General features: G+C 39.6%; 1 protein-coding gene across 2 annotated transcripts; it reads right to left on the reverse strand.

The window, feature by feature from the left end:
- Nucleotides 1-4,342: 4,342 nt before the first annotated feature.
- Nucleotides 4,343-22,378, reverse strand: artn (artemin). 2 transcript variants are annotated; one of them, XM_027290569.1, is made up of 4 exons: nucleotides 22,320-22,378; nucleotides 11,463-11,524; nucleotides 8,949-9,123; nucleotides 4,343-5,603 (listed from the first exon to the last, which is right to left on the reverse strand). In XM_027290569.1, exons 1-4 carry the CDS (start codon nucleotides 22,348-22,350, stop codon nucleotides 5,194-5,196), a joined length of 678 nt encoding a protein of 225 aa, XP_027146370.1. In that variant the 5' UTR covers nucleotides 22,351-22,378; the 3' UTR covers nucleotides 4,343-5,193. The 2 variants fall into 2 exon arrangements, with proteins under 2 accessions (XP_027146370.1, XP_027146371.1); XM_027290570.1 differs by lacking the exon at nucleotides 22,320-22,378 and adding an exon at nucleotides 11,951-12,004.
- Nucleotides 22,379-23,718: the final 1,340 nt, after the last annotated feature.

A 23,718-nucleotide genomic window follows, 5' to 3' on the forward strand; every position in this document is an offset into this window, starting at 1 on the left:
GTCTGTTGGGACGGTAAGCAAACTATAGAGGGTCCAGTGTGCTGGGTAGTGAGCAGCAGATGTAATCCAAAGTGAACATGGCTCAGCTGCTCAAAACATATCCAGGGTGCAAACAATGGAGCCAAGGGGAGCTAGGACATGTGCTCCCCTGAAAACACAATTTGTGAAATGTATTATCTAGCACCTGTACATTGACTAGCAGGATGCTCGGCAGAGAAGACTTATGTGACTGGGGCCACAGCTGGTGTTTTATTCCATTGTGGGTTGGTGGTTGCAGAGATAGTGTTGCTTGTCTTTATAGTTGTGATCGTACTCTACGGTTTTCCTGAAGTTTATTCTGATATTTAAAAACCTTAACCAGGCAGGTAGAGTTGGCAGGAGAGTTTACAAAGTGGTGAATTGACCATTTTACGATCCTGATGAGTGTTTCGTACTGTATGTGATTATGTTTGTATGTGAATCCATCTAGGTTTGAATGTACTCTTTTATTGTAGTGACATGCTCCAGACTCCATACACTTTATAATGAACATGCTGTAGAACTTCTATGAGACTAATATCATATGTCAAGATGTAATGGGTTTCTTCAGGTAGAGTGTTACTCTCTTCCTAACTTAATATAAATTGTCCTACATAAAACATGAAGAAACACTAAATGGAAAAAAACATAGATATACATGGCTACTTCATTGATAATAAACATCCTCAGAGCAGTTTTAATGCAAATACAGAATAAATAAAATAATTTAACAATAAATACTCTTATGTACAATAAGGCAACATGATGCATAGCATCTAACAGAGAAGTTATGTACAGAGAAGGTTTGACTTGAACAGTGACAGAAGGCCGCAGAAATGATGTCGCTAGTGAGATATGGTGTTGGGCCACGTTCGGCTATGCTACTGTATGTGCACAAGCTGAATATAAACTGTTTTATTACCATAGCAAATTAAGAACATTTCATATACTGTATATACAGTATATACCATTATACGAATAGTATAATAGTATAGTACAGCTCTTAAAGGGACACTGCAGCATTTTGAGAAATATGCTTAATCACAGGAGACTGGTGGTAATTTAATCTCCATATAAGTGCTTCCTATTTGCCTTATTTCTTTCTCTTGTCATCACGAAGGACGTCTCATTTCCCTTTTTATGATTTTAAGAGCGAGGGAAGGCTTGAGTGAAGATACAAGAGACCATCTTTCACAAAGTTTTTTCATCAGATTGATCACCTTTACTCAATCCCTCTCTCCTCTGATCTTTACTGTATCTCTTATATATATTTACATTACATGTGTGATGTAATTAAGATGTGTGAGGAGACATCTGAGACAAATGAGAAGCACCCGTCAGCTGTGTTTATCTAATTTTAGCACAAAGCAGAGGGAAACGGTTGCTGTGTAAAAAGTGAAAGTCTTCACCTTCAGTGAGTCCTAAGCTTATCTATATGTTGTATTTTGCTAGATAACAAGCTGGCCATGAATACATAAAATGTAAAGCTTTCAGTTATAACAAAATAATGTTTAAATATCACTTTAAAAAAAGGAGGAAAATTCAGAGTTTTTTTTAATTTAAGAGATTGATTACAGTCCATAGGCTAATAAGCTCATCACACAGGCTTTGTGTTTGGACCATGTGATAATTGTGTTTTAAAATTCTCTCGAGAGTTTCTGTTTTGCTTCCAAATAGTAAAACCTCCATTTGCTGTCATGAAACCATGAGGTGGTGTAATTGAAAACAAATGTCAGTCTGTGTGCGAGCTTGGCTGTAAGCATTCCTCAGATAATCCTCAATAACAAAAAGCAACATAAAAAGTTTGAGGCAGAACCAAGTATGTAATACAAATATGTAGACATGCTTTGTTATCCCAGTGTTATCTGCAGAAATGCACTCAAATGACAAAACAGGCCAATGATTCACTTGGATATTTTCAGAATAGTTTTTCAATGCAGCTGAACACAAAGGGCTTGAATGAGCACTGACTTAGAGCTATTGCATGTACAAAATAAATATTCCACCATATGATATGTGATAGTTGTAAACTTTTCCATTGTTTAGGGTCCAAATCCTTTTTTTATTGGTCAGATATGGAAGGATTGGAAACTGAAACTACTTTTGGTGTCGAGTTATATGTGGTCCACTCAGGTTTTTCAAAATCTCGTAAATATGCGCAGTACAGAGAGGGTGAACGAGGTGAAACAAAGCTTGCAGCAAATGTACTGATATGAAAGATTACTTTAAAAATGTAGTTACTATTTGTGTCCCTATGAAACTGCAGCATACTATTTACATCCTGAGCCAACGTTTAGTGCCAGTGAAAGAAGAAATGTGCCATGAAACTGATATAACGCATAACTGCAGATACTGAAATAAAATATGCAATCATTTACATGAAATATAATGTAATTAAATAGTTGAGCGCATTATGTAATATGTTTTTGTTTATTATGTAATATTGTAATTCCAATGAGAATTTGATTATAAAAAATTTAATAATGTATATTAATAGCCAAAATAAAAATGCAATTTATTCACTTCATGTATACATATTTGATAAGCATTTCGGCTGTTTGTGCAACAGCAAGGACAAATGCACCCACAAATATGGGTTTATACACCTGTGACACACCGCTGCAGACATGTGGCAAAAGTTACAGAAATTCACAATGTAAAAATGTAATGTTATTACATTATATGCAAAATGCTGATGAGATATGTGCAATAAATATTAATTATAGGGATTTTCTCATATTATCCATTTTTATTAGCCCTAACTATATCGTAAACATAGTTTATTCGTCATAGCCATGATCCCTAACGCTTAACGCGTGGTTACCGTGGTTACCTCAAATATTGATGTTGTTACTGAAGGTAATCTAAAGTTTAGTTAAATGATTCCATATCAATGTTCTTTCTTATAACTATCACATTTTTCTTTATTACAGGCATTATTATTATGTGTGAAGTTGCTTTATGTTAGCGGTGATAAATGTTACAGTCTTAATGGCTTCTATTTAAACCTGTTTCGGCCTCTAATCTGCTGTAGATGTGACCGTGTCACATGGAATTTGCTCACACAAACACGAGAAATGTCAAACAGATTCTCCACACTCGTTTTATCTAAACTCTAGTTTGGGTGGTTGTGTTGTGGTATCATGTTCTACCTGATCTGAAAATAGAGCACATGGTGAAAAGCTGTCACTGTGAGTGATGGTTGGCTCATGACTATATTTGTAATGGCATCTTACAATAGACTGTTGACAGAGGTGTAAACAAGCCGTGCTTGAAACAAGCACATCAGAGCTACTGTGGCATTTACAATCAGTATATATTGGCCAGAGGACAGTACGTTGTGATCTGATCTGCTTCGCTAATTTTAGAAAGCCACTGGGGGTCATGTTAAAGCATTATATATGTTTAAATAAACAAAGCTACTAAATACTTTTGTATTTCTAAATGTGTGTGCGTGGTTGGAAGACGACTACAGCTGCTTTCATAGTGAGTTTTTCTTGACCAGATAGGAAGTTATCGAGCTGCCCTGGAAGGAAAGGTAGAATTGTATCACATGGTGAATGTAAATCTTGGTCTTATGAAGACCATTGTATTTACAAAACAAAACAAAACAGAAACACTTCTAGAAACTTCTAAGTATGTCTAATAAGTAATAGCGTGTCTTCACATCATAGTATTTGGTCTTTAAACTGGTTAAACTGAGTTTTTGGTTGATTTGAGGCTGTCTGTACATTTTAGAGGCTTTGCAGATGATTCAGAAATCCAGAAATCACATGTGGAAGTTCTCTGGATAACTGGCTTTTGGCAACTCATGGAACAGAAGTGTTAGAGGCTATAAAACAACCAAGCAAGAGAAAAAAACAACACTGTGCTGTGGATATACAGTAAGACAGTAATGTTCAAACTAAAAGTGATAAGGTAGACTTGCTTTTTTTTTTTATTACTGTGACCTGAACAGATGATGGAGTTTTTGGCTTTGGTAGCTAGCTAAGTTGTTAGCAGACTTACATGCAGACATTTGAAGCTGATGAATCACAATTCAAACCATTTGTAAAGCTATCTTGATGTTTTATACATTTCATTTAATTATATCTCAGGTTGGGTTGTCAATGGAAATACAAAGGTTGTTTTTTTCAGCTGCCAGCAGCAGTTCAAATAAAGGGACTTAGATTTACCAAAATATTCTGATATATATAGTTTTAGAATTCAGCATATATAAAGGGTAAACATTTGAAACTTTATTTCATCAAATTAAATTAACAATAAACAGTATTTTGTTTCCTGAAGTGAATATTTTGGTCCCTTCAATGTTAAAGTTGCTGAATTGATGATATCTGATGGTGGTCTCACTCTAATGATGAATGACAGCAAAAGCTGTCTTGGACAATCTTAATACAGCTTTATTATGATTAAGATTGAGATAAGTGTATAGCCTTTGGATTTTGGCTTGTAGACTTAAGTTCTGTTGTTTGTTGTTTCCAGTCTGTTAATTACTTGGCACAAATGAATCATTTGTGAATAGAAATGAAGAAATTTTTACCCTTCATACCTGCTGGAGCTGGATGTTTAAGCCACAAATGTCTGCATGCACTTTGCCTCCTCTAACACTAGCTTCTACTCGAGGACTTGCTAACGTATGACCTAGGTAGCTGATCGTGTACTGTGATTTTCTTCAATGAACAGATTAGTGGTGATATCAACAGCTCCCAGTCAAAAATCAAACAGAAGTTATCAACAAAACAAACTGAATTCTGGTGAAATAGCCAAGCTGCACGTTTAGAAACGTAATCAGACACTCAGAGCTTCTTTTGCCAAAGAGCTGAAGCCCTCAAACATGGCTGCCACAAGGTGTTGCATTACCCGAAAGCCTTCAATAGGCTGAATGAAGGACACAAAATATAATCCACTATGGACCGGAACAGTACTTTTTCCTCCTCTGTGCTTATTGCTGGTGGCATCTACATAAACCTTCCACTGCCCCAGGCTGGTGACACATAGCCATCAGGCTCTATCTGAATGTGCCTGAACCCCTATTTGCAACAGCCAAAGCTATCAGTGGAGGGAAGACCCTGGCCACTGCACTGAACCAGGGTTATGTCACCAACTGTAGGGCTTTGCAGCATCCTGCTCTTTCACACAAGAGCTTCTCCGTGTTTGTGTATTGCAGATAGATCATCAGCCCATGCAGCTGCAGTTGGCCGCTGAGAGCCTATCGATTGTCTGCCATGTGGTCTGGGTGTCCATGAAGGACACAGGCTCATAGCGTGTAGGACGACAGCAGGGGTGACTGCTGACCTTCTTGTCAGCGATGCTCCCATTGTCCATCAGAGCCTTGACAGCCAGGTCGTAGTTCCTGCGTGAGCTGTGGCATGTGCCAGCGCAGTACTTAAAGAGGATTATCTCATCTGAGTCGTAGCCCAGGCCGAGATCCCGCACCTTCATCTGCTTCTTCTCCAAGTGACAGTCTCGACTGCTCTTGGTCCTCTTGCGGTTCTTCCTTGATGCTCTGGGTGAGTTTGGGTCACGAGGGGAGCGACGCCATCTGCTTTGCTGGATTTCCACTTCCTGCATCAGGGACCACTCTTCTAAAAGGAAAAGAAAAAAACACATGGGTAGTCAGTCTGACTTCCAACATGCAAATATTATGACGCCCATGTAAGCACCAAAAAAAGACATTTTTGCCTCCCATAAATCAAGTTTTCATGTGATATTAAGAGCTGTTAGATGACAGTGACAGATTAGGTGTACACCAATTGGTTCATACAGTATGCATACACTCTTTTTCTGTGGCTGTCATCTATCCAATAGCACAGCGGGACATCATTTTTAGCTTATCATCTTGCTGTTTGTCTTTTTAAATTTGATTCTTATTCTATGCTTTTAGTACGTTTACACTGTTTATGAGCACCCAACCACCTCCCCATCTCCACCCCATCTTCACAGCTTCATCAGCTTCATCATTTAATCCACCAGCGGCCTCGGGGGAGTCATCAACCACTTCCACCAGTGTCTGGACACCATGGGGGGATCTATCTTGCTGCTCAGGGCTGACGCCCCTCGAACACAAAGAACTCCCCGTAGAGTCACTTTGTGTCAACACTCAATTATCACATCATCATCTGTTATAGTAAGCAATTATCTTTACTTCATTCATTTGTCTCTCCTGATGAAATGCTCATTTCACAGGATGTTTAAGGGTACAGTTTATACCACTACTACATGGCACTGTCAGGATTTTTTTTGGCCACTTAGAGGCAGCAAAACAAGTCTCTAACTGTGTCTATTTGCTGCTGAGCAGGAGGTGTACAGTGGGTTTATCAGAGAATTGTCACTGAAATCAACAACATGAGAGTAATAAGAGTGAAGCAAGTAAAACTATAAACACAAACAATTAGCTAAAAGATGCTCAAATATTCTGGGACGCTGAGGGGAACTGAAGCATCAAGTGGATTTGTTACTATGAGCCTCTCATATTACATGTTGTCTTCTAAACGTTGTGTAGCTTTAAACATATTACTAGCACAGGATGTTAATGACAATCTCTCTTTTTGATAATGTGATATTTATATATTGAATTTGAAGTATTTTACTGTGTGACACTGTAATTGGGAATAGCCTAATATTGCGCAGATAACTGTTTATCATTTAGAACATTATATTAATTCATATCAAGAAAACATCTCAAACACAGGGTGTCAAAGGTTCACAAAGACATCTTGTTTCACTTTTATTCATTTAACCATATGTTAAAGAGAAAATTCTTGGTGTATGTAACTATCTTTGGCATGTCAGCTCTGCTTAGTTAAACTCCCTCATTTATGATATCCTGGTCCAGCTGCATGATCAGCAGCTGTATCAGGAGGAAGTTGTTTTTATTTCTGCATGAGAGCCACAACAAGGCATCACGGACACTGACTGGAGCATACAAGAAGAAGAAAGCATATATAGATGTATTCACAAAATATTCTATGACTAAAAGTAGATCCAAAACTGGCAGAGAAACTTTGAAAAATGAGCAGCATGTCAATTTTAGAACTCATTAAATATACTTATATATTAATTTAATTGATATATAACTCATCTTTACATTTAAATCCAGTTTTAAAAATAATGAACAATGATTTAATTTGATTCAAGAAAATAAATTGAAAAAGTTACATTTGAAATGTGATGTAATGTAATCTGTATTCTGGTTCGTTTTAACACTTCTGTATCTTGATTTTTGCTTTATTTCACATGTCAACCCATGTCTGTAGACAAAGTGAGTACCGATAGTAACAGTGTCAAACCAGGTCAAGTCCGCCCACTTCTCTTAGCATATAAATCCTCTCAGTCCCTCAGTAAATGGAGCTTCCAGCAGTTTGTGATGAACTTTACATCATCGAGGACTCCGGATCGTAACGCAAGACTTTCTGAATACCGCCTCAGATGTCTGCTCTGGCCTTTTGAGACTGAAAGGTGAAAAACTTCTCACACTTTAGTTTATGTTCTGGATTAAAACGGAGCTTTATGAGATCGCAGACGTCGCATGTGTGATTAAATTGGAAGCAGACGTGGGCGTTGAAACTGTGAGTGAAATTCCTCCGGTTATCAGCCAAGTGCTGCAAAAAATACTGTCACTACTCACGGTCATTACCAATAGGGGAGCTGAGCTGCTGGCGGAAATCCAACAAGAGTTGAAGTTGCCAGGAACATTTCAAACTAGACCTGGCCCAGGTGTTTGACTGATTTCTATTTCCTGACCTGGGGATGGCTTTGCCCTGCACTTTCTCTAAATGCCTCCACGCAGCAATTTCCTAAGGGAATGGTTATTACCAGTGTAGAACGCCCATTTACAGCAGCATAGGTGCTTGTCAGTTCATGCCTTGATGTTTACGAAAGGAAACTTGTAATCATGAGGAGAAAAAGCACAGAAAAATGCATACAAATATTCCCCAGGCGAGGAGCACAGGACCCTCTCAGTTAAACTCTGCTCAGGTACATATTCAACCATGTTAAAACACGCCACATGGGTTTGCAATATTTCATGTAATTATACAACTATTCCTTGTTACAAGTGAATTGGGCAATGTTCTGGAAATCATGTCTAACTGTGCATTATTACCGTTTGTAGTGAGACTGCAGATGCTTCAGCGTGTCACTCATTTTCCATCACACTCATATAAACACAGCCTCAGAAGAAGAACGGGAGGAACACAACTGTCGAGGTTTGCCCGACAGCGCCTCAAGAATAACACCAGTATCACCAATGATTGACACAGTGTGCAGTGAGTGCTACAGTAACCCTCTGTTCTTTCTCTTCAGTTGGGCCTGAAGACATTTCCCATCTGATACTGGAGTCAAACTACCTGTCTCTATAATGGTAACAATACAAAAAGATTCCCACAGTGTACTGTAGACTTGTTTCTCTGCTGGCTGTGATGAAGAGGACTGTGATGCATGACAGAAACCTGCACGTTGGATTGATTATTTTTACCCTCCTGTACACGGGGGCCCTTGTTCAGTTGACCAAGGCCATACTAAGTGTTGAAAACTACCAGGCAAATTTCCAGAAGCTATATTAGTCATGTAGAAGTGACACACTGCTATTTTATGGCCTCTGCTTCAGATTTATGAAGCTTTGTTTTCAGGGTCTCAGCTGCCCAAAAAACTAGAGTAATGTTACAATGAAGGATGAAAATGAAGTGTGCCCTTCTCAAGCTTATAAAAAGCCCAGCAGTGTATGCCTGCAGGCAGCCCCTGTGCAGAAGTGGAAGAAAATATGCTGAAGTGTTTCCAATGCGCATGTCTTTTAAAGTTTCCCGTTATACTAAATAATATTACATTTTTACATTCAGTACTACAATATTACATTGAGGTTCATTCCCATTGCAACAAAACAACCAAAAGATTGTAGCCATGCTGAAGAAATAATAAAAGAAAATACTTACCAACAGCCTCCGGCCAGGGCGCATGGATGCCGCCGTCCTGTTCCGGATTCTCTGCAGGAGACCAGGAGGGCTGGTTAAATACATGCTGGACGTCTGACTGAACCTTTTTATTGTCCTCCTCAGAAAACACATCCTCCACCAATGTCAGCAATGACGCCACCACCCACAGCATCACCTGTCAATATCAAGGAACACATACTGTAGTTACTTTGGTCAGTAGCCTACGCTGCATACTTGGTAAAGGATTCACTGATTTGCACGTCTTCATAAAACCTCTCATAGAGCAGTTAGTTTGCAGTCACTGGGTTAAATGTTTTTTAGTGGTGAGACACTAAAAGCATGAATCCATCAGTGCCTGCTTTTTGCCCCCATCTCTCGGGTCCAGGTGTCCCATATCAGTGGTTTGTTCTGTCACACATCACGTCTCCATGTCACTCAGGTTAGCAGACCTTGGAGAACTGCAGCCTTTGATTCTGGGTCGATGGGCTGAATTTGTTTTGAGCTTTATCCTCTCTCCCTGTGGTCTTGTTTGGTAGCCCAAGTCACACATTTGATCTGCTGCTGATGTGTTCTTGACTCTAAAGCTGGTCTGCAGACTCGCGTGCCATTTCAGGACAACTCAGAAAAATGTGCAGTGATTTTTTGCGTGTTCTGTGTGTCACGTTTTTCTTGGGCCCCCCTGGTCATATGTATTAGTCTCATTGCCTACTGTACCTGCTGTATTTTCATGCAGGTCCGCCTGTTGTGCTCTGTTAACTAACTCTGTGTCTCCCCCCCTTGTGTCTGTGTGAGCAGTGTGAAACAATGTGTATGGGTTAAAGCAGATGGGCGTGCCTGACAACATGAATATGTTGAAATATGAATAAACTCAGTTGTGAGTGTGCAACACGTCTTGGTATAATGATATAAAGGAGTCCGTCAATAGTATAACCTATAGTAACCTAATGCAAACATTAATGGACCTCATAAATCAAATAACAGTTTTACTTTCATATCTATAGTTTAAAACTATATATTCATAGTTCTCAGCTCCAGGCAAAGGAGGGTCCCCATGGAAAATCTTGCTGAGCCAGCTCTGCATGGCTGTTGACAGGAGGAAAAAACCTGCTCTGACCTAACTGTGGAGCGAGAACAGAACGTTAGCACAGCTTCGTGATTTTAGGTAGACCTGCATCAAGGCATGCAGGTAGGCTGTTGCCTGTTGGTACCACCATGAAGCTCAGAGGTAATTTAATTCCCTAAAACAGATCATTCTATCAGTAACACCTGTGCCATGACCAACGTTACACTTGTAATGGCACAAACATATCCAATATTCTAATATTTGTGTGGATGCATTTACATTATGTTTGGAGTGGGGCGCTGAGAAAGACAGAGTGCTGCAAGACACAGTTCCTACGCACCTCCACCTGCTGATTTTGACACAAGTGCGCTTCATCCCTGAGAAAAAGTCTATATGGACACTAGAGATGCATGGCTCGCATATTGCACACATATTCACTCCACCTCCACTCAAATATCATGGTACATTTAAGCAGCAAAACCAAAAAAAGCTGAGAGGACAGAGGAAACTCTCCAGAGGAAACCAGATTAAACTGAAATTAAACTGAAATCTTTTTTAGACAGCTCAGATGGAGCTTAAGGAGAGTGGATGGGATGTTCTGTCCCTATACCTACACCCACGTCATGACAGTGTCACAAACATGTGGAATGCATTTCCTTCAAATTAAAACATCAGTGCAGTAGATTCTTATGGAAAAATGTGAAACCCTCTTTTATTAAAGTCCATATTTGTGTGCTAGCACCAGTCGGTGCAATGGCATGAAACCACAGGCAGGACTGTACTTGTGCACCCGCAGGAGATACTGACAAAATCTTTAAAAACATTTGCTGCATAGTGCTACTAATGGTCAAACTACACCCATCAGTAGATGGAGAGATATTTTACTAGATAGATAAAAACTTTAAACCTGCTGATACCAGCTACATGACATTCAAGCAATCATTCTGATTTATGAAGCAAATTTCTTGGCAACTCATCCAGTAGTTGTCAAGCTATTTCGGTCTGGAACATCCATGGACCATGCAGCTAGGACTATTTTAGTAATATACAGTGTTACATACATTGTGGAAACTGAAAGCTTGCCTGGGTAAGCCGATCTATCCTGTTCCATCAGCTCTTTGACATGGAAATTGTGTCTGGGTTCCCTTTGTCTGGCTTTGAGCCTACACAAGCTCTGTCTCCACAGCCTTGTGGGACACCAGCAGCCATCACCTGCACCTCTTTAATTACTTAATTGACATGTGACACCTTCTCACTGTGCAGGTAAGGTTAATATTTTAACATCACTTATGAAATGAGTTTCTCTGCAGTGTCTGGCAGGAACTTAAGGGCCAGATCAAATGGGCCATGTAGTGGAAACCGGCTGATGCTGAAACATATATGCCAAACAGTCTGCCTTGCAAATCCGTCTTTTCCTTCTGAGAGTCATGCATTCACAAGCTCATGCTCACCTTCCAGTTCTTCAGGTGATGCTGGGTCGTCGACGCCTCCTGCCTCCACCAGGTTTTTCCATCTGAAAATAATGATAATGATAATAAAGAAATGCTCTGCTAAGTCCGGTTAACTTCTCTCTTCTCCTTTGGAATGTTTCCACAAGGTGAGTGAAATTACAGCTTTGGTTTGGCACCAATCAGACGCTAAAGACATTACTGATTAAAAGGTAATTTCTGTTTACCACAGTGTAGTGTGTACAGTTCATTCAGCTCACTGTTGGGAATTGATGTAAGTAATATTATAAAGAGTACAGTCTAGACCTGCTCTATAAAAGCTAACTTCTGTTATCATTTGGAGCTATATAAAAAAACTTTACTCTGATAGTCACTTTATAAAAATGCTCAAAGGCAAATGCAAAACTGTTCAAATGAAACATATCTGATTAATAAATAATGAAAACATTGGCGCTGTGTGGTGTTCGTCTTGAGTTGGACTCCTCTCGGACCTGAACTCTTGGACCTGACATCAGTGGTCCTGCATGAGTCTGACTAATAGTACCACAGTCTTCTACCATTGTCCACTTACAGATCCACTAGAGGCTAGGGGGTGTAGGGCTTGAAACAGACCCATGTAAAACCTACTCACCTGTCATGCATTATTAATTACAAAAAACTCAGGTTAATTGTTCTCTGGTCCCTTTTATCCAAAAGGGACTATTAACCTGATCTGACCTGAACAGGCCTCTCGCCTCCCTTTGCCTGTGCTGGTTGTAGGTCGGCGCCTTATTACAGACTGGAGCCATGTCTTCCCTGTTTTTATTTTTATTTTTTTATTAAAATGAGTTAAACGTGGCCCCTGAGGGTTGTAGCAGTCAGTGTGTGCAGTCAAAGATGACATTGCACCCTTACTGATGTCTACCAAAAGGAAGTTGGAGTCAGCAGCAGTGACTTCACAGAGGCTCTGTGAACGGACACACTGTACGCTGTACTGCAACAAACAACAGAAAGTTAACAGCATCATAAACTAAACAAGCAGGAGACTTAAAGTGTTTCTCAGTGCTACCAGCTCTGGTGTTTTTGTACAGCTGGTTAGTAAGCAGCAAAGTCAATGAAGTTCTGTCAACAACAAAAAATGGACATAAATGTGACATAACATGGTCAGATACACACTGCCTCCCTTTCTCGTTCTCTCTATCTGATGCTTTAATTGTTAGTCCTGTCCATGTCTGCTTTACCAAAGGGAGTTTCTGTGACTGGCTGTGTGTGTTTATCATCTTAACAAACAAAGAGATGATGTAACGTATTGTAGTAAACTGTTTGATCTTCGTTTCATTTGTAAATTATGGTGCATGATGACCAGTGAGCTTAAAGTAAGACAGTAAGAATGGAGAAGGTTAGGATGTTTACTACATGGAAAACATCAACGTAAGGTTAAACACTTGTTTAAGTCATCTGGAATTATTTTACATGTTTTCATAAGACATATATTTGATGTGAACAATTCACATGGCTTTTTTTTAAATCATTTAAATATGAACATAATATGTTCTCATTTATTTATTTACTTTTTATGTATATACTTGCATAAGTATATTTATGTGTTTTCTCTGGGTTCATGGACAAAAGTCATTATTTATCTCTGCTCATGGGAAATATGTGAGGACGCTGAGAGGATGCCAAAACCCACGGACTTCCCCCTGACAACATTTATGTCTGTGTTGTCTGTGAACATGTGGCTGTGCTGTGTGATGTGTTGAAAGGAAATAAGACGTTTTTGAAGAAAGCTAATTCTTCTCTCGCGATGATGATAGCGAGTCTGCTCAGATCCAATCATAATGACACAGACCTGAGACCAGCAGTGATTTCAAAGGCACCCTACCAGACCTGATGAGACTGGACTAGACTAGATCTTCAATACTAGCAGCAAGAAGACAAGTGAAGACTTTATTCAGATTCATGTCAAAATGTCTGAATAATGTGGATCAGTGACAAGTTCTGTTATTCCACTGACCACAGCATAACTTAAGAACATCAGACATTTGAGTGAGGTCATGACTGGATGGATACTTTGCCATTTTATTTATTCATTTAAAGGTCTTGTGTGTAGAATTTAATTGCATCTGTTGGTGTAATTGCTACATTGCAATCTTCTCACCCTCACCTTCCTAGTGTAAAGGAGAAACAACATTTGAAAGGTCATCTCTAGAGTCAGTGTTTAGTTTGTCTGTTCTGGGCTACTGTAGAAACATGGTGTTTCAACTTGGTGGCCTCAAAAAAAGAGGACCTCCTTGTAGATATAAAAGGATCATTTTTAAGGAACAAAAACAAAAAAAAAATCTTATTTTCAGATGATTATATATGCATGAAAACATGGTTATGAATATGATATATGCATACCTTATTCTGAAAATACAGGCCCTAAATCTTACACACTGCACCTTTAATTATTTTCCATAACCGCTTATCCTTGGAGCCACCCCTAGATGACAATTGCCAAGAGGTGGGGTACACCCTAAACAGGTTACCAGTTCGTCACTGACACACAGACAACCATTATGGGCAATTTAGACTCGCCAATTAACCTGAATGTGGGAAAGCCTGCATGGGAGTACCCAGACAGAGCCCACAAACACGTGAAGAAAACATGTCAACTCCCCACAGAAAGACCCCAGCCAGGAAACCACCAGCTGGTGAGTTTTAATCCTGAACTTTCTTGCGGTAAGGTGACAATGCTAACCACTGCACCACCATGCCAACAGTCACATCATACTGGATGGAGACGGTTCCGGTCCAAAGGTTTGTCCAAATGCAGCTGAGGAGGGCAGCCTTCTTTTGACACAATGTGACACAACCACTGTATTCTTTTGATTCAATACCCCACAATCCATCACACATCTGTAGCATGCTGAAAGACACATTTGGTCCTGTCAGCTAGGAAACGCTCACAAGCATCACAACTTGTACTATAAGCATGCCTGACTGTGCCACTGCTGCTGACCTTCAGTTCTCTCAGTGACCCACGTTCAGAGGCTAATGCGTCCTCTGAAATGTCACACGGCACACTGAGTTCTTAGTAAGTCAGTTCATCAGAGTGTTTACATTTGCTATGTTTGATACACTTGGTGGTCAGTAGGTCTTTCCCGGGAGAAATCCTCTGCCACACAGGAAGCGATGCGTTTTATGTTCAGCTTTCTTGTGTAAACAAGAAGAACTGGTGATACACAGTTATGATCAGAGAAGGATTGAAATGATTAAAGGATCAAAGGCTTTTTAAACAGCAATGAACAGGTCTAATAAAAAAAGAACAAATCATGCAACATCTTTGAAAGGATCTGGGATCCAATCCAAAATATTTCATATTGCTTAAAGCACATTTTATATCAGGACAAATACCACAGAGGATTTCGGGTTCACTCCTCATAAAAATAAGTCACGTCCAGGAGGTCTAAGAGTTAAGTAAGTAATATTTCTGTACTTTAAGTGAAGGCAGACACATATGTCATGGCATTTAAAGGTCCACTAGGATGTAAACGTAAAGCCAGACAGCAGAAGTAAAGTTTGTTATGATGTTCTTCACTCAGCCTGTCTCTGCTTCCTTCAGTAAAGCAGACAGGGATGGAGAACAGGGTGCAGGAGCAGATCTGGATCAGATTACACAACAAGCATTTGTAATTGATAGCCTGCAATGACCCTCATGTCATTAGCGTGCAGCTACTACAGTTTAGAGTTGACCCTGACTGAAGATATAAATGAGAAAGGTGAAGTGTGGAGGCCTGTTGGAGATGTTGGGACCGTGAACATGCTCATTTCATGGCTGTTAGTGTCAGGATGTCTTGCTGGATGTGGATGAACAGAACAGAGCTCTGGAAATATCAGCTGAATGGTGACAGACTTAAGTGTTTTTAGTTTTGTGCATACATGTTAGTTGAGCTGTTGTTTGCCCTGGAGCCTGCTCAAAAAAATACATACCTACTTTGTATGTGTACCTGCATGTATCTGATTAACCCACTCAAACCTGCCCTCTTCAAATTTACAGTCAAAAACATGCACATGTTAGGTATATTTAGGGATTAAATAATATTAACTGAATTAAAATGTTTTATTTTAATCCACCACAATTGCATTAATAATGTCTACAGGACTCAAATATTTACTGCCGTCTTATATTCAATAATTCAACACAACACACTGTCTGCTCCACACAGCCAGGCTACCTGTTACAGCTGAGACAGAACAAAACCTGTGTCGAAGATGTTACACAACAGGTCGTGAGAGACATCAAACCATGCTAACATCAAAACATTTCTACATGATTACATCTGTTGATCTCTCTGATAGCAGCACACACACACACACACACACACACACACACACACACACACACACACACACACACACACACACACACACACACACACACACAGTGGAACTAGTCATCAGTGGGGAACGTTTGAAGTGTGTGAACTAGTTGTGAGTAAAAACAAATGAATAACTCGGGAAAGAAGTCAAGCCAGACCTCATCCATTATACACACTTTGTAAATCAGTGTTCATTTTTCCCTCGAAAATATGTCCACTGTAAACAACTCAGTGAGAAAGACAATGTGAAGCATTCAGACAGGGGAGGGGGGCATGTTGGTCTCCGAGGGTCTAAGGACAGACAGTGTCACTCCCTGTACAGATTGTAAAGCCCTCTGAGGCAAATGTACTTTGTGTCTTTGGGCTATACAAATAAAATTGATTTGATTTGATTTGATTTGATTTGATTTGATTTGATTTGATTTGATTTGATTTGATCCTGCATTCTGACGAATGATCATGAAACCACCCATACAACCGTCACCCTGAGGGACAATCAAAGTCTGCTCTGTCTATATGTTTAATGCTACAATCTTGAAATCATGTTGATGCTACACTGGCTTGTAATCACATCACTACTACACATCACTATGTAGCTGGAGCTGGGCAAGCAGGGAAACATAACCAGGCTCAGTGTACAACATATAAATGCTTTACCCAATGAAAGGTAAAACATTTTTTAAAATTAACCACTGCCAAAATGCAACAGGCTTGTATAAATACAAATATAAAATGTATATAAACAATAATATAATATCATTATATAATATAATAATATAATTATATATAATAAATTATATAATATAATATAATATAATATAATATAATATAATATAATATAATATAATATATATAATATAATATAATACATTGGGTGAGAGGCAGGGTACGCCCTGGACAAGTAGTACTGAGAAGTGCTGGATAAAACAAACATCATATTAAATTCAATTGAAAAAGGGCCATTAAATGTGCATAAACCTGGAAGGATGATTGTAGCATTATAAAATGACATTTGAAGTTAATGAGAGGATTAAGTATAGGTCCCCTGCAGAGCATCACAGTACTCAGTTTCAATGCAATTTTAGATATTAGATTTAGATATTTTTTGTGTCCAAGAATATTTTGACTTGATCACGGTGCCAGATCAAGGATTTCTCCTTAAAAAGAGATTTTAGATAATGAATATCTTCAGAAAAATTACAAGCCCAGCTATTATTTTTTTGGGCTGATCAATGGGAAATTCTGTCCTCTTGGGACTGCAAATATATTTAAAAATATTATGAAAGGAGGACATACTTTAAGCCTCTGTGTACTTCTTTTTGGATGATTTAGGGCTGGATCTGTGCTTCTGCAGATAAATATCTCGATATCAATAGCCTTATTCAAAGGAGTGTGTTAAAATATCTTTTTTTTCAGCTGTCAAATCCGAGTCCTGTTGGCAGTGGATAAAGAACTGAAAAGAAAAAACAACAACAAATATTTAAAATCCTACTCATACACAAGAAACACCCACACGCATGAACTCTCATGTATGTTTGCCTACAAGCAGCATGGAGGAGTCTGAACAGCATCTGAACCACGATGGTAGAATTAGTATTGATGCAATTATTGTCTAGGAGTGCAGAGGTTTGACGAGAGGCAGGCTCTGATCTTCTTTCTAAATCTCTTTGTTTTTCATTCTTCACACACTGACTTCTGTTCATGTGGACATCCATGCGCAACACCCAGAGAGCATTCAAGGAGACACTGTCCCAAATCTGTCAGAGCTACCATGACAGTCACTGAAGAGAGCAGGTAGAGAACAGGTGGAGGCACTTCTTCCTTCGCATATGCTTAGATGTTTGTTTGAAGTATGGTAAGTATGGTAAGAAATTATCATCTCTTAACAGATGGGAAAAGATAAGTGGGCAAAGTCAGTTGAATGTCTTTAACACTGTGTATAAACACTGGCATCCAATCACACGCCCCCTGGAACAAAATGCATATGTCCATGTTTATGTGTGTGTGTGTATAAATTGAGTTTTTATAAATGAGGTGGGGGCTGTTTGGATTTCCAGTGTGAGCGTGACTGGTGTGGAGCAGATGTCGATGTGAGCTCCAACCAGGCAGACAACCTCCTTCAGCAGCCATGTGGCAGGGGTTCTTTTCTCAGCGTTCACTCAGAAAAAACAGCAAACTCTCGCTCGTTTGGTTCTATACTGTGTTGTCACTGTAAGCGTGAGCCTGACTTGGGCTACAAGAGGAGAGCTCTGTTTAATGCAATCTTTTTGGCCATCAGTCCCACAACTTTATGTTTGTAGAACCTCCATACTTTCAAGAATATTCTTTGCTTCCATATCAAGCCTTGAATTTTATTTAGCATGAAGACAAATAACCTGCTGTCACACAGAGCTGCAAATAAATAACCAGCCCCTATCCTGGGTCAAGGCGTCCTCTAAGCTGTTGATAGGCATCTTCAGCCCGAGAGAGAGAACAAGCCCTCTAACACTGAGTGATTCAGATCAGATAAAAGTTTAGTACAGCAAACAATCTCTGTTATGGTGACAAAATTACATAATTATCCTGCATAAACTATAAATAAACTATAAAAGAATTGTTGATTCAGGTTGATTCCAACATTAATTAAAACTACTTCTTGAGTACTGACAATGTTCACAATCTTTTTACTGTAGATCCGACACAAGAACCACCGAACCACAAACAAGTCCCAGTCATCGGAAAGGTGAAGGCAGGGCCTATGTAAAGGTCTCTCAGTGACAGAGCTTCAGTGTGGACCCCAAACATGGCCTCAGGACAGGCAGTGAAAGGGAGACCCTGCAGTACTGGCAAGCTTTGAAGTCACAATACTTTTCTACAACAAGGGCATGTAGGCAAGCAGCAACCTCCATGGCTGGGAAATGAGTGGCTGCTTGAGACTGGCTACAGAATGATGATCTACATCTTTGCAGATTTTTAGATGAGCTGGGAGGCAGAAGTAGTAGGACAGCCAATATAACGGCGGCCAGCTTCACATATTTTAAGCTGCAAAACAACCCTTTGGAAACCTGCGGGTGAGGTCACGCATACACTGTCCATTCTTAATAGCGTCAATAGCCAACAGCAGCAGCATCAACTTTAAACTGTCGCAGTGCTTAAATCTTATTCATCTCACCGCGTGTCCACATGGGCAGCATTTTAGCCATAATTTTCAGTCTGTCTGTCGGTCTGTCTCGTACACATGGTTCCAGGGTCCTGGTGGTGTATGCTTGCTCACTGTCATGTCTTTCTGGGTCACTTCAGTGGTACAGTCATCGTTAATGCTATTATATTCAAGTCGACACGTCTGTTGTGAAAAAGGTCTGTCGTCTTTGTTTGTAGAAGCCTGAACTTTTGAATTCTGAAAAGTTTAGTTCAGTTTAGTCAAAATTTCATCGACATTTAAGCACATTAACACTATGCTGTGTGGTTCACTCCATTGGTCAAGATAAGGACTGATGTTTATTTGATATTTTTATGTTTAGCTGCACTACTAACTAACTACAGTTGACTCTCACAAACTACAGCGAATGCTGCAATCTGAAAAAATACCTCAGACACGGTAAAGTGCAATGGGGCGGTCATCCCAGTAGAAAGTCAAACCTGGGCAAAATCTCTCCAGCCAAGATTCGCCGAAGATAAACCTCCCTGATGTTACAGTTTTTTACCAAAATCCGACAATAGGCCTGTTTGTGTTGTGAAACGTGCTGTACATTTTTATTGGTATTCAGTAGATTTGTGCTTAAATGACGTCTTTGCCAGCATTTTGTGTTAACCTACTCCTCTTTTCTGTTTTAAATTGTCTTTTTTAGGCAGCTCAGAGATTCCAGACTAACATTTTGCTGCAGGTGTTCATGTTTTCCTGAGCAGATGCGCTGATGACGCATTTATATTAGAAGTTGGGAGTACTCCCTCGGAACTATCAGCTTCTAACTTGCAGTGGATTAAATGTCACCAGATCAACATAAGAGGAATGTCTGTTGGCAAATCAAGATGTAGTCTTTTGCTCCCCAGTATTCTACTATGAATCTCCATTTAAGCTTCTAGGTTAAATAATCACCTATGCCCATCTTTGCTGCTGCTGCTGAACCCTCTGGTTGTTCTGGGCCTCAACCTAAAAGCAAGCAAATTAGCACTGTCTGAATGACACCACAGCAGCTGTAACTCAGACATATGGGTGGAAGTGTTTCTATGCCTGCCAGACTTTACTGATCATTAGCACATTTTGCAATAAAGCAGTCCACTGCTATTCTGCCAGTCCATAATGTTTCCTAATGAGAATACAGAGAGGTCAATGAAGTTGTATGATTGCTACTTAAAACACACAGGCAGATCCTGCAGTATCTCACCACAAAAACTACAGACACCTGGAACAGGCTGTATTTTCTCCTTATACTCACTATATAGTATTATTATTGTTATTATTATTATTATTATTAGTAGTAGTAGTGGTAGTAGATTATAAGACAGGTTTACATTAGCTCTGCTTTGACCAATGTTTTTAAAGGTATGAGCCACTAGTATAAAGTTAAATTCACTGTAAAACAGTTCAAACCATGGTCAGGATGATCAGCAGCTGTCTCACCGCAGTAACATGCTAGTGTTAGTTTTGTTTTTTCTCCAAATTGAAACCACATTTTCCATAAACCCTGTTGATCTGACTCCTACCTCTACCCCACATCTCCAAAGTGATTTCCCCATCTGCCTTTGACTCTGTAAACCATCTGCCACATGTTTTAGCTCGGCCCGCTCTGGACTAACAGCGCCCATTTCTGGTCACGGTGTAAAGAAATCTAGGCAAATCAAAGCATGTCAGTTTTTAGTTTGACTAGTTAGTTCGCAAGGCCTCTGTAATTGTGGCGGTGCTAAGATCAGCTCAAGCAGCTCTCTGAGAGTTTGGTATTTTCCTGACCTTGAAATTCTCTTAGCCTGTCTGTGTGGTATGTTAGTGCCCTGCAGAGTTTTCAGTGCACAGGTGGGAGCAGAGCTACATACAGTAACTGCAGCTTATAAATCTACAGCTTAGCAGTGAGTTAGTGTGGTCACCTGAGCATTTACTGGCGTTTCAGTGGTGATTTGGTCACCACCAATCCTGAGAAAAAAATATTCCCCCTGCTTTAATGCTCCACTATGGTAACCAGCGAGTGTAGTGCTGCTGTTTGGCACTGCACGGGTCATGTACGGTGAGTTTATCACAGCTTGTTTAAAGAAAGCAGCTGCCAGCCGCTGCTGGAAAGGGTCTTGAATGATGATAAATTTGCAGGTTCGTGGTCTATAAAACCAAAACTATGAACTAAAAGGGCTGCAGAGCTGGGCACTAACTCCCCACGAGCCTTCTCTAACACACTTAGTCTTTCGGATCAGTGTTATTATTAAGATATCAATGAACAAAGCTGTAATAATGTATTAATATTAAAGTAAATTATACAACATGTAGCACTTTAAACACTGGCCTACCAGTCCACTTGTCCCTTTTGTAACCTACAAGATCCCGTCCAAATAAAAGTTTATCAAGTCAAATTCCTCCCACTCGTAATACTCTTGGCAAATAGATTCTGGTTCTGTGAACATTACAGAGAGCTGTTAAATATTGCCTTAACACATTACAGTCATGTACCTAAAATAGACTCTTGGACTTGGAAGCAAGTCACTGCCGAAGCTGAAGCACAGTTTAACAAATTGTTGTCTGTAAACGTGTCCTAAACCTATTCACAACCTATTCCATTTAACGCAAGGCAGAGCTGTTATCTATATTCTGTTACAAAATGGAAGAATGACAAACAGACAGAGCTGCGATTAGAGAAACGAAAGGGTTTGTTTGGTGTGTCCATGCGGGAAGATGCAGAGGTGAGAAAGAGAGCACAAAGAGGTTCTCTGAAAAAGAAATAAACCAGATCTGTGGAGATGACTCCATTAATAATTACAAGTCATTCCACACTGTAACACATACTTTAACACAGAGACAGTCATCAGTGTAATAACTTATTTTTATCTATGAAATGAATTGTAGCAGCACATATGGCTGTAGAGGTGTCATTATATGTTTCATCTCTGCTCATGCTGCCTCATTGTTCTGGGAAACTAAAACTTTTATGTCACAACACATGACCTTTCAAAATAAAACTATTTACAACTCTGGTCCTTGAACTAAAATATTTACTGAATGAAATAAGCTGCTGATGATATGAAGCCTCCATCTCTGAGTGGTTTCCTTTCAGTCTGTCACTGATGAGGAGATGTAGACAAATGCAGACAGTTCATTTCCCACAGTTCTGAGTTATGATTGTGAAGCAAAAAAAAGTCTCAGTAATTCATAATTCATTGTGTCTGTTGTGTTTTCATCACACCCCGTTTAATCCAAACATTTCCATCTGGTCAGATGTGTTCTTAAAGCTGTTCAAACCTTCAGGAGGATTATTTCTTACATTGGTGTTGACGGCCTGAAACTTTTAGGCTGGACTCAGGTCAGTTCTGTGAGACTAACATGGCACAGTTGTCTTACCTTTGCCGAGTTTGCTCGCCCTCCCGATCATGGACGTGAGCGTAAAGAGCCGTCTGCTGGCGTTCTGCTGCGGGAATAATCCACACACACTTGGAGATTCTCTGCGGAGCTCTGCGCTGCTTCCTCGGTTATATCCCGTGGCATAGTGGCGCAGTCCTGATTTCGGTGCTCCTCATGGCTGGAGACACTGTCAGAGAGTGACAGCAGCACTGACCGCAGAGCTGATCCTGCGGGACTGAGCTGCCTGCCGTGCCGTGCAGTGCAGTGCCGTGCGTCCTGCTGCAGGACAGGTGTGGGCAGTCTGAAGCTTTACGTCCAGATGTGTGTGCGTGCGTGTGCGTGTGTATATAAACCTGCGGTGTCATATTCTCCATCACACGATCTCTTACTGTGGCATTCAGATCACCTGGACGCTGCATATTTTCATAACTTTTAATGCACAGTGACGATACACATGAAAGAATGATCTTATGAATCACTCCCAGAACTTTTCAGAAAACATGACAGCAGTGTCTCCATAAACACCCACCTTCTTCTGCAGGAGACATATACATATATTTATTGATGCATGCATTTTACTGTAGTTACATGGTCAGAGTGGTCTGTTAGGGCAAAAACAACACTGTTGGGGCCATAGTAATGTCATTGGGGGGAGAGAGACTTAAAGATACAGACAGAAAACACACATACAAGGTGTTAAGGTAGAAATAAAGTGTGATAAAATGTGAAGAGGATCATGAGAGACATAATGTGTGAAGTAAAGGAGTTCAATAAAAGTTCAGTTAAGGTTTGAACTTTTTGATTTTTTTTTACCATCCGATCAAAGCTTAAAAGAAAAGCTTCCTTTCACAATTCTTGTTGAAACAGTATTTATTAATGTATTTATTTTTAACTCGTCTGATAAACTTTTATTAAAATATGCCAGTTCCTGAGACATCTTCAAATGAAACATTGAACTGAAGATGATATAAAATGAATAAAGCCACAGGAAACAGATGTGGGTAAAACACTTTACATTGGTTTACCACTGTTCCCTAAACTTAACCACGACAACAATGGTTCCATAACCTTAACCCATCAATAGTTTTTTCAACCATATTTTAATTGTATTGAACAACAAAATATTTCAATTCAATATTATTTTATTAAATGTCCATAATTTTACTAATACTAATGTTTTGTATAGTAATATTGCTTAGAATTATCCACCAAACTGAATATAATGTTTTTAAATGCTTTAGACACTTGATTAGTTAAAACAACCCAAGAATCCCTTTAATGGGAAACAATGGAAAAACTATTTTCTCACTTGCATTTATGTATTCATGCATGTAGCAATGTATTCATTGGAGCATACATGCACATGTGCATGTTTTTACAGTGTGTATATGTGTGTACA

Source organism: Larimichthys crocea, chromosome XVII (genome assembly GCF_000972845.2).
Source record: "Larimichthys crocea isolate SSNF chromosome XVII, L_crocea_2.0, whole genome shotgun sequence".
In the NCBI taxonomy this organism is placed as follows: Eukaryota; Metazoa; Chordata; class Actinopteri; family Sciaenidae; genus Larimichthys; species Larimichthys crocea.

Bases quoted from the DNA above. Each gene is read 5' to 3' on its own strand.
- artn (XM_027290569.1), bottom strand. From the start codon at position 22,350: ATGATCGGGAGGGCGAGCAAACTCGGCAAAG. The intron at 11,525-22,319 runs GTAAGACAACTG...CATTATTTTCAG, and splicing joins GGCGAGCAAACTCGGCAAAG to ATGGAAAAACCTGGTGGAGG. The intron at 5,604-8,948 runs GTAAGTATTTTC...TTTTCCTTTTAG, and splicing joins GCCCTGGCCGGAGGCTGTTG to AAGAGTGGTCCCTGATGCAG.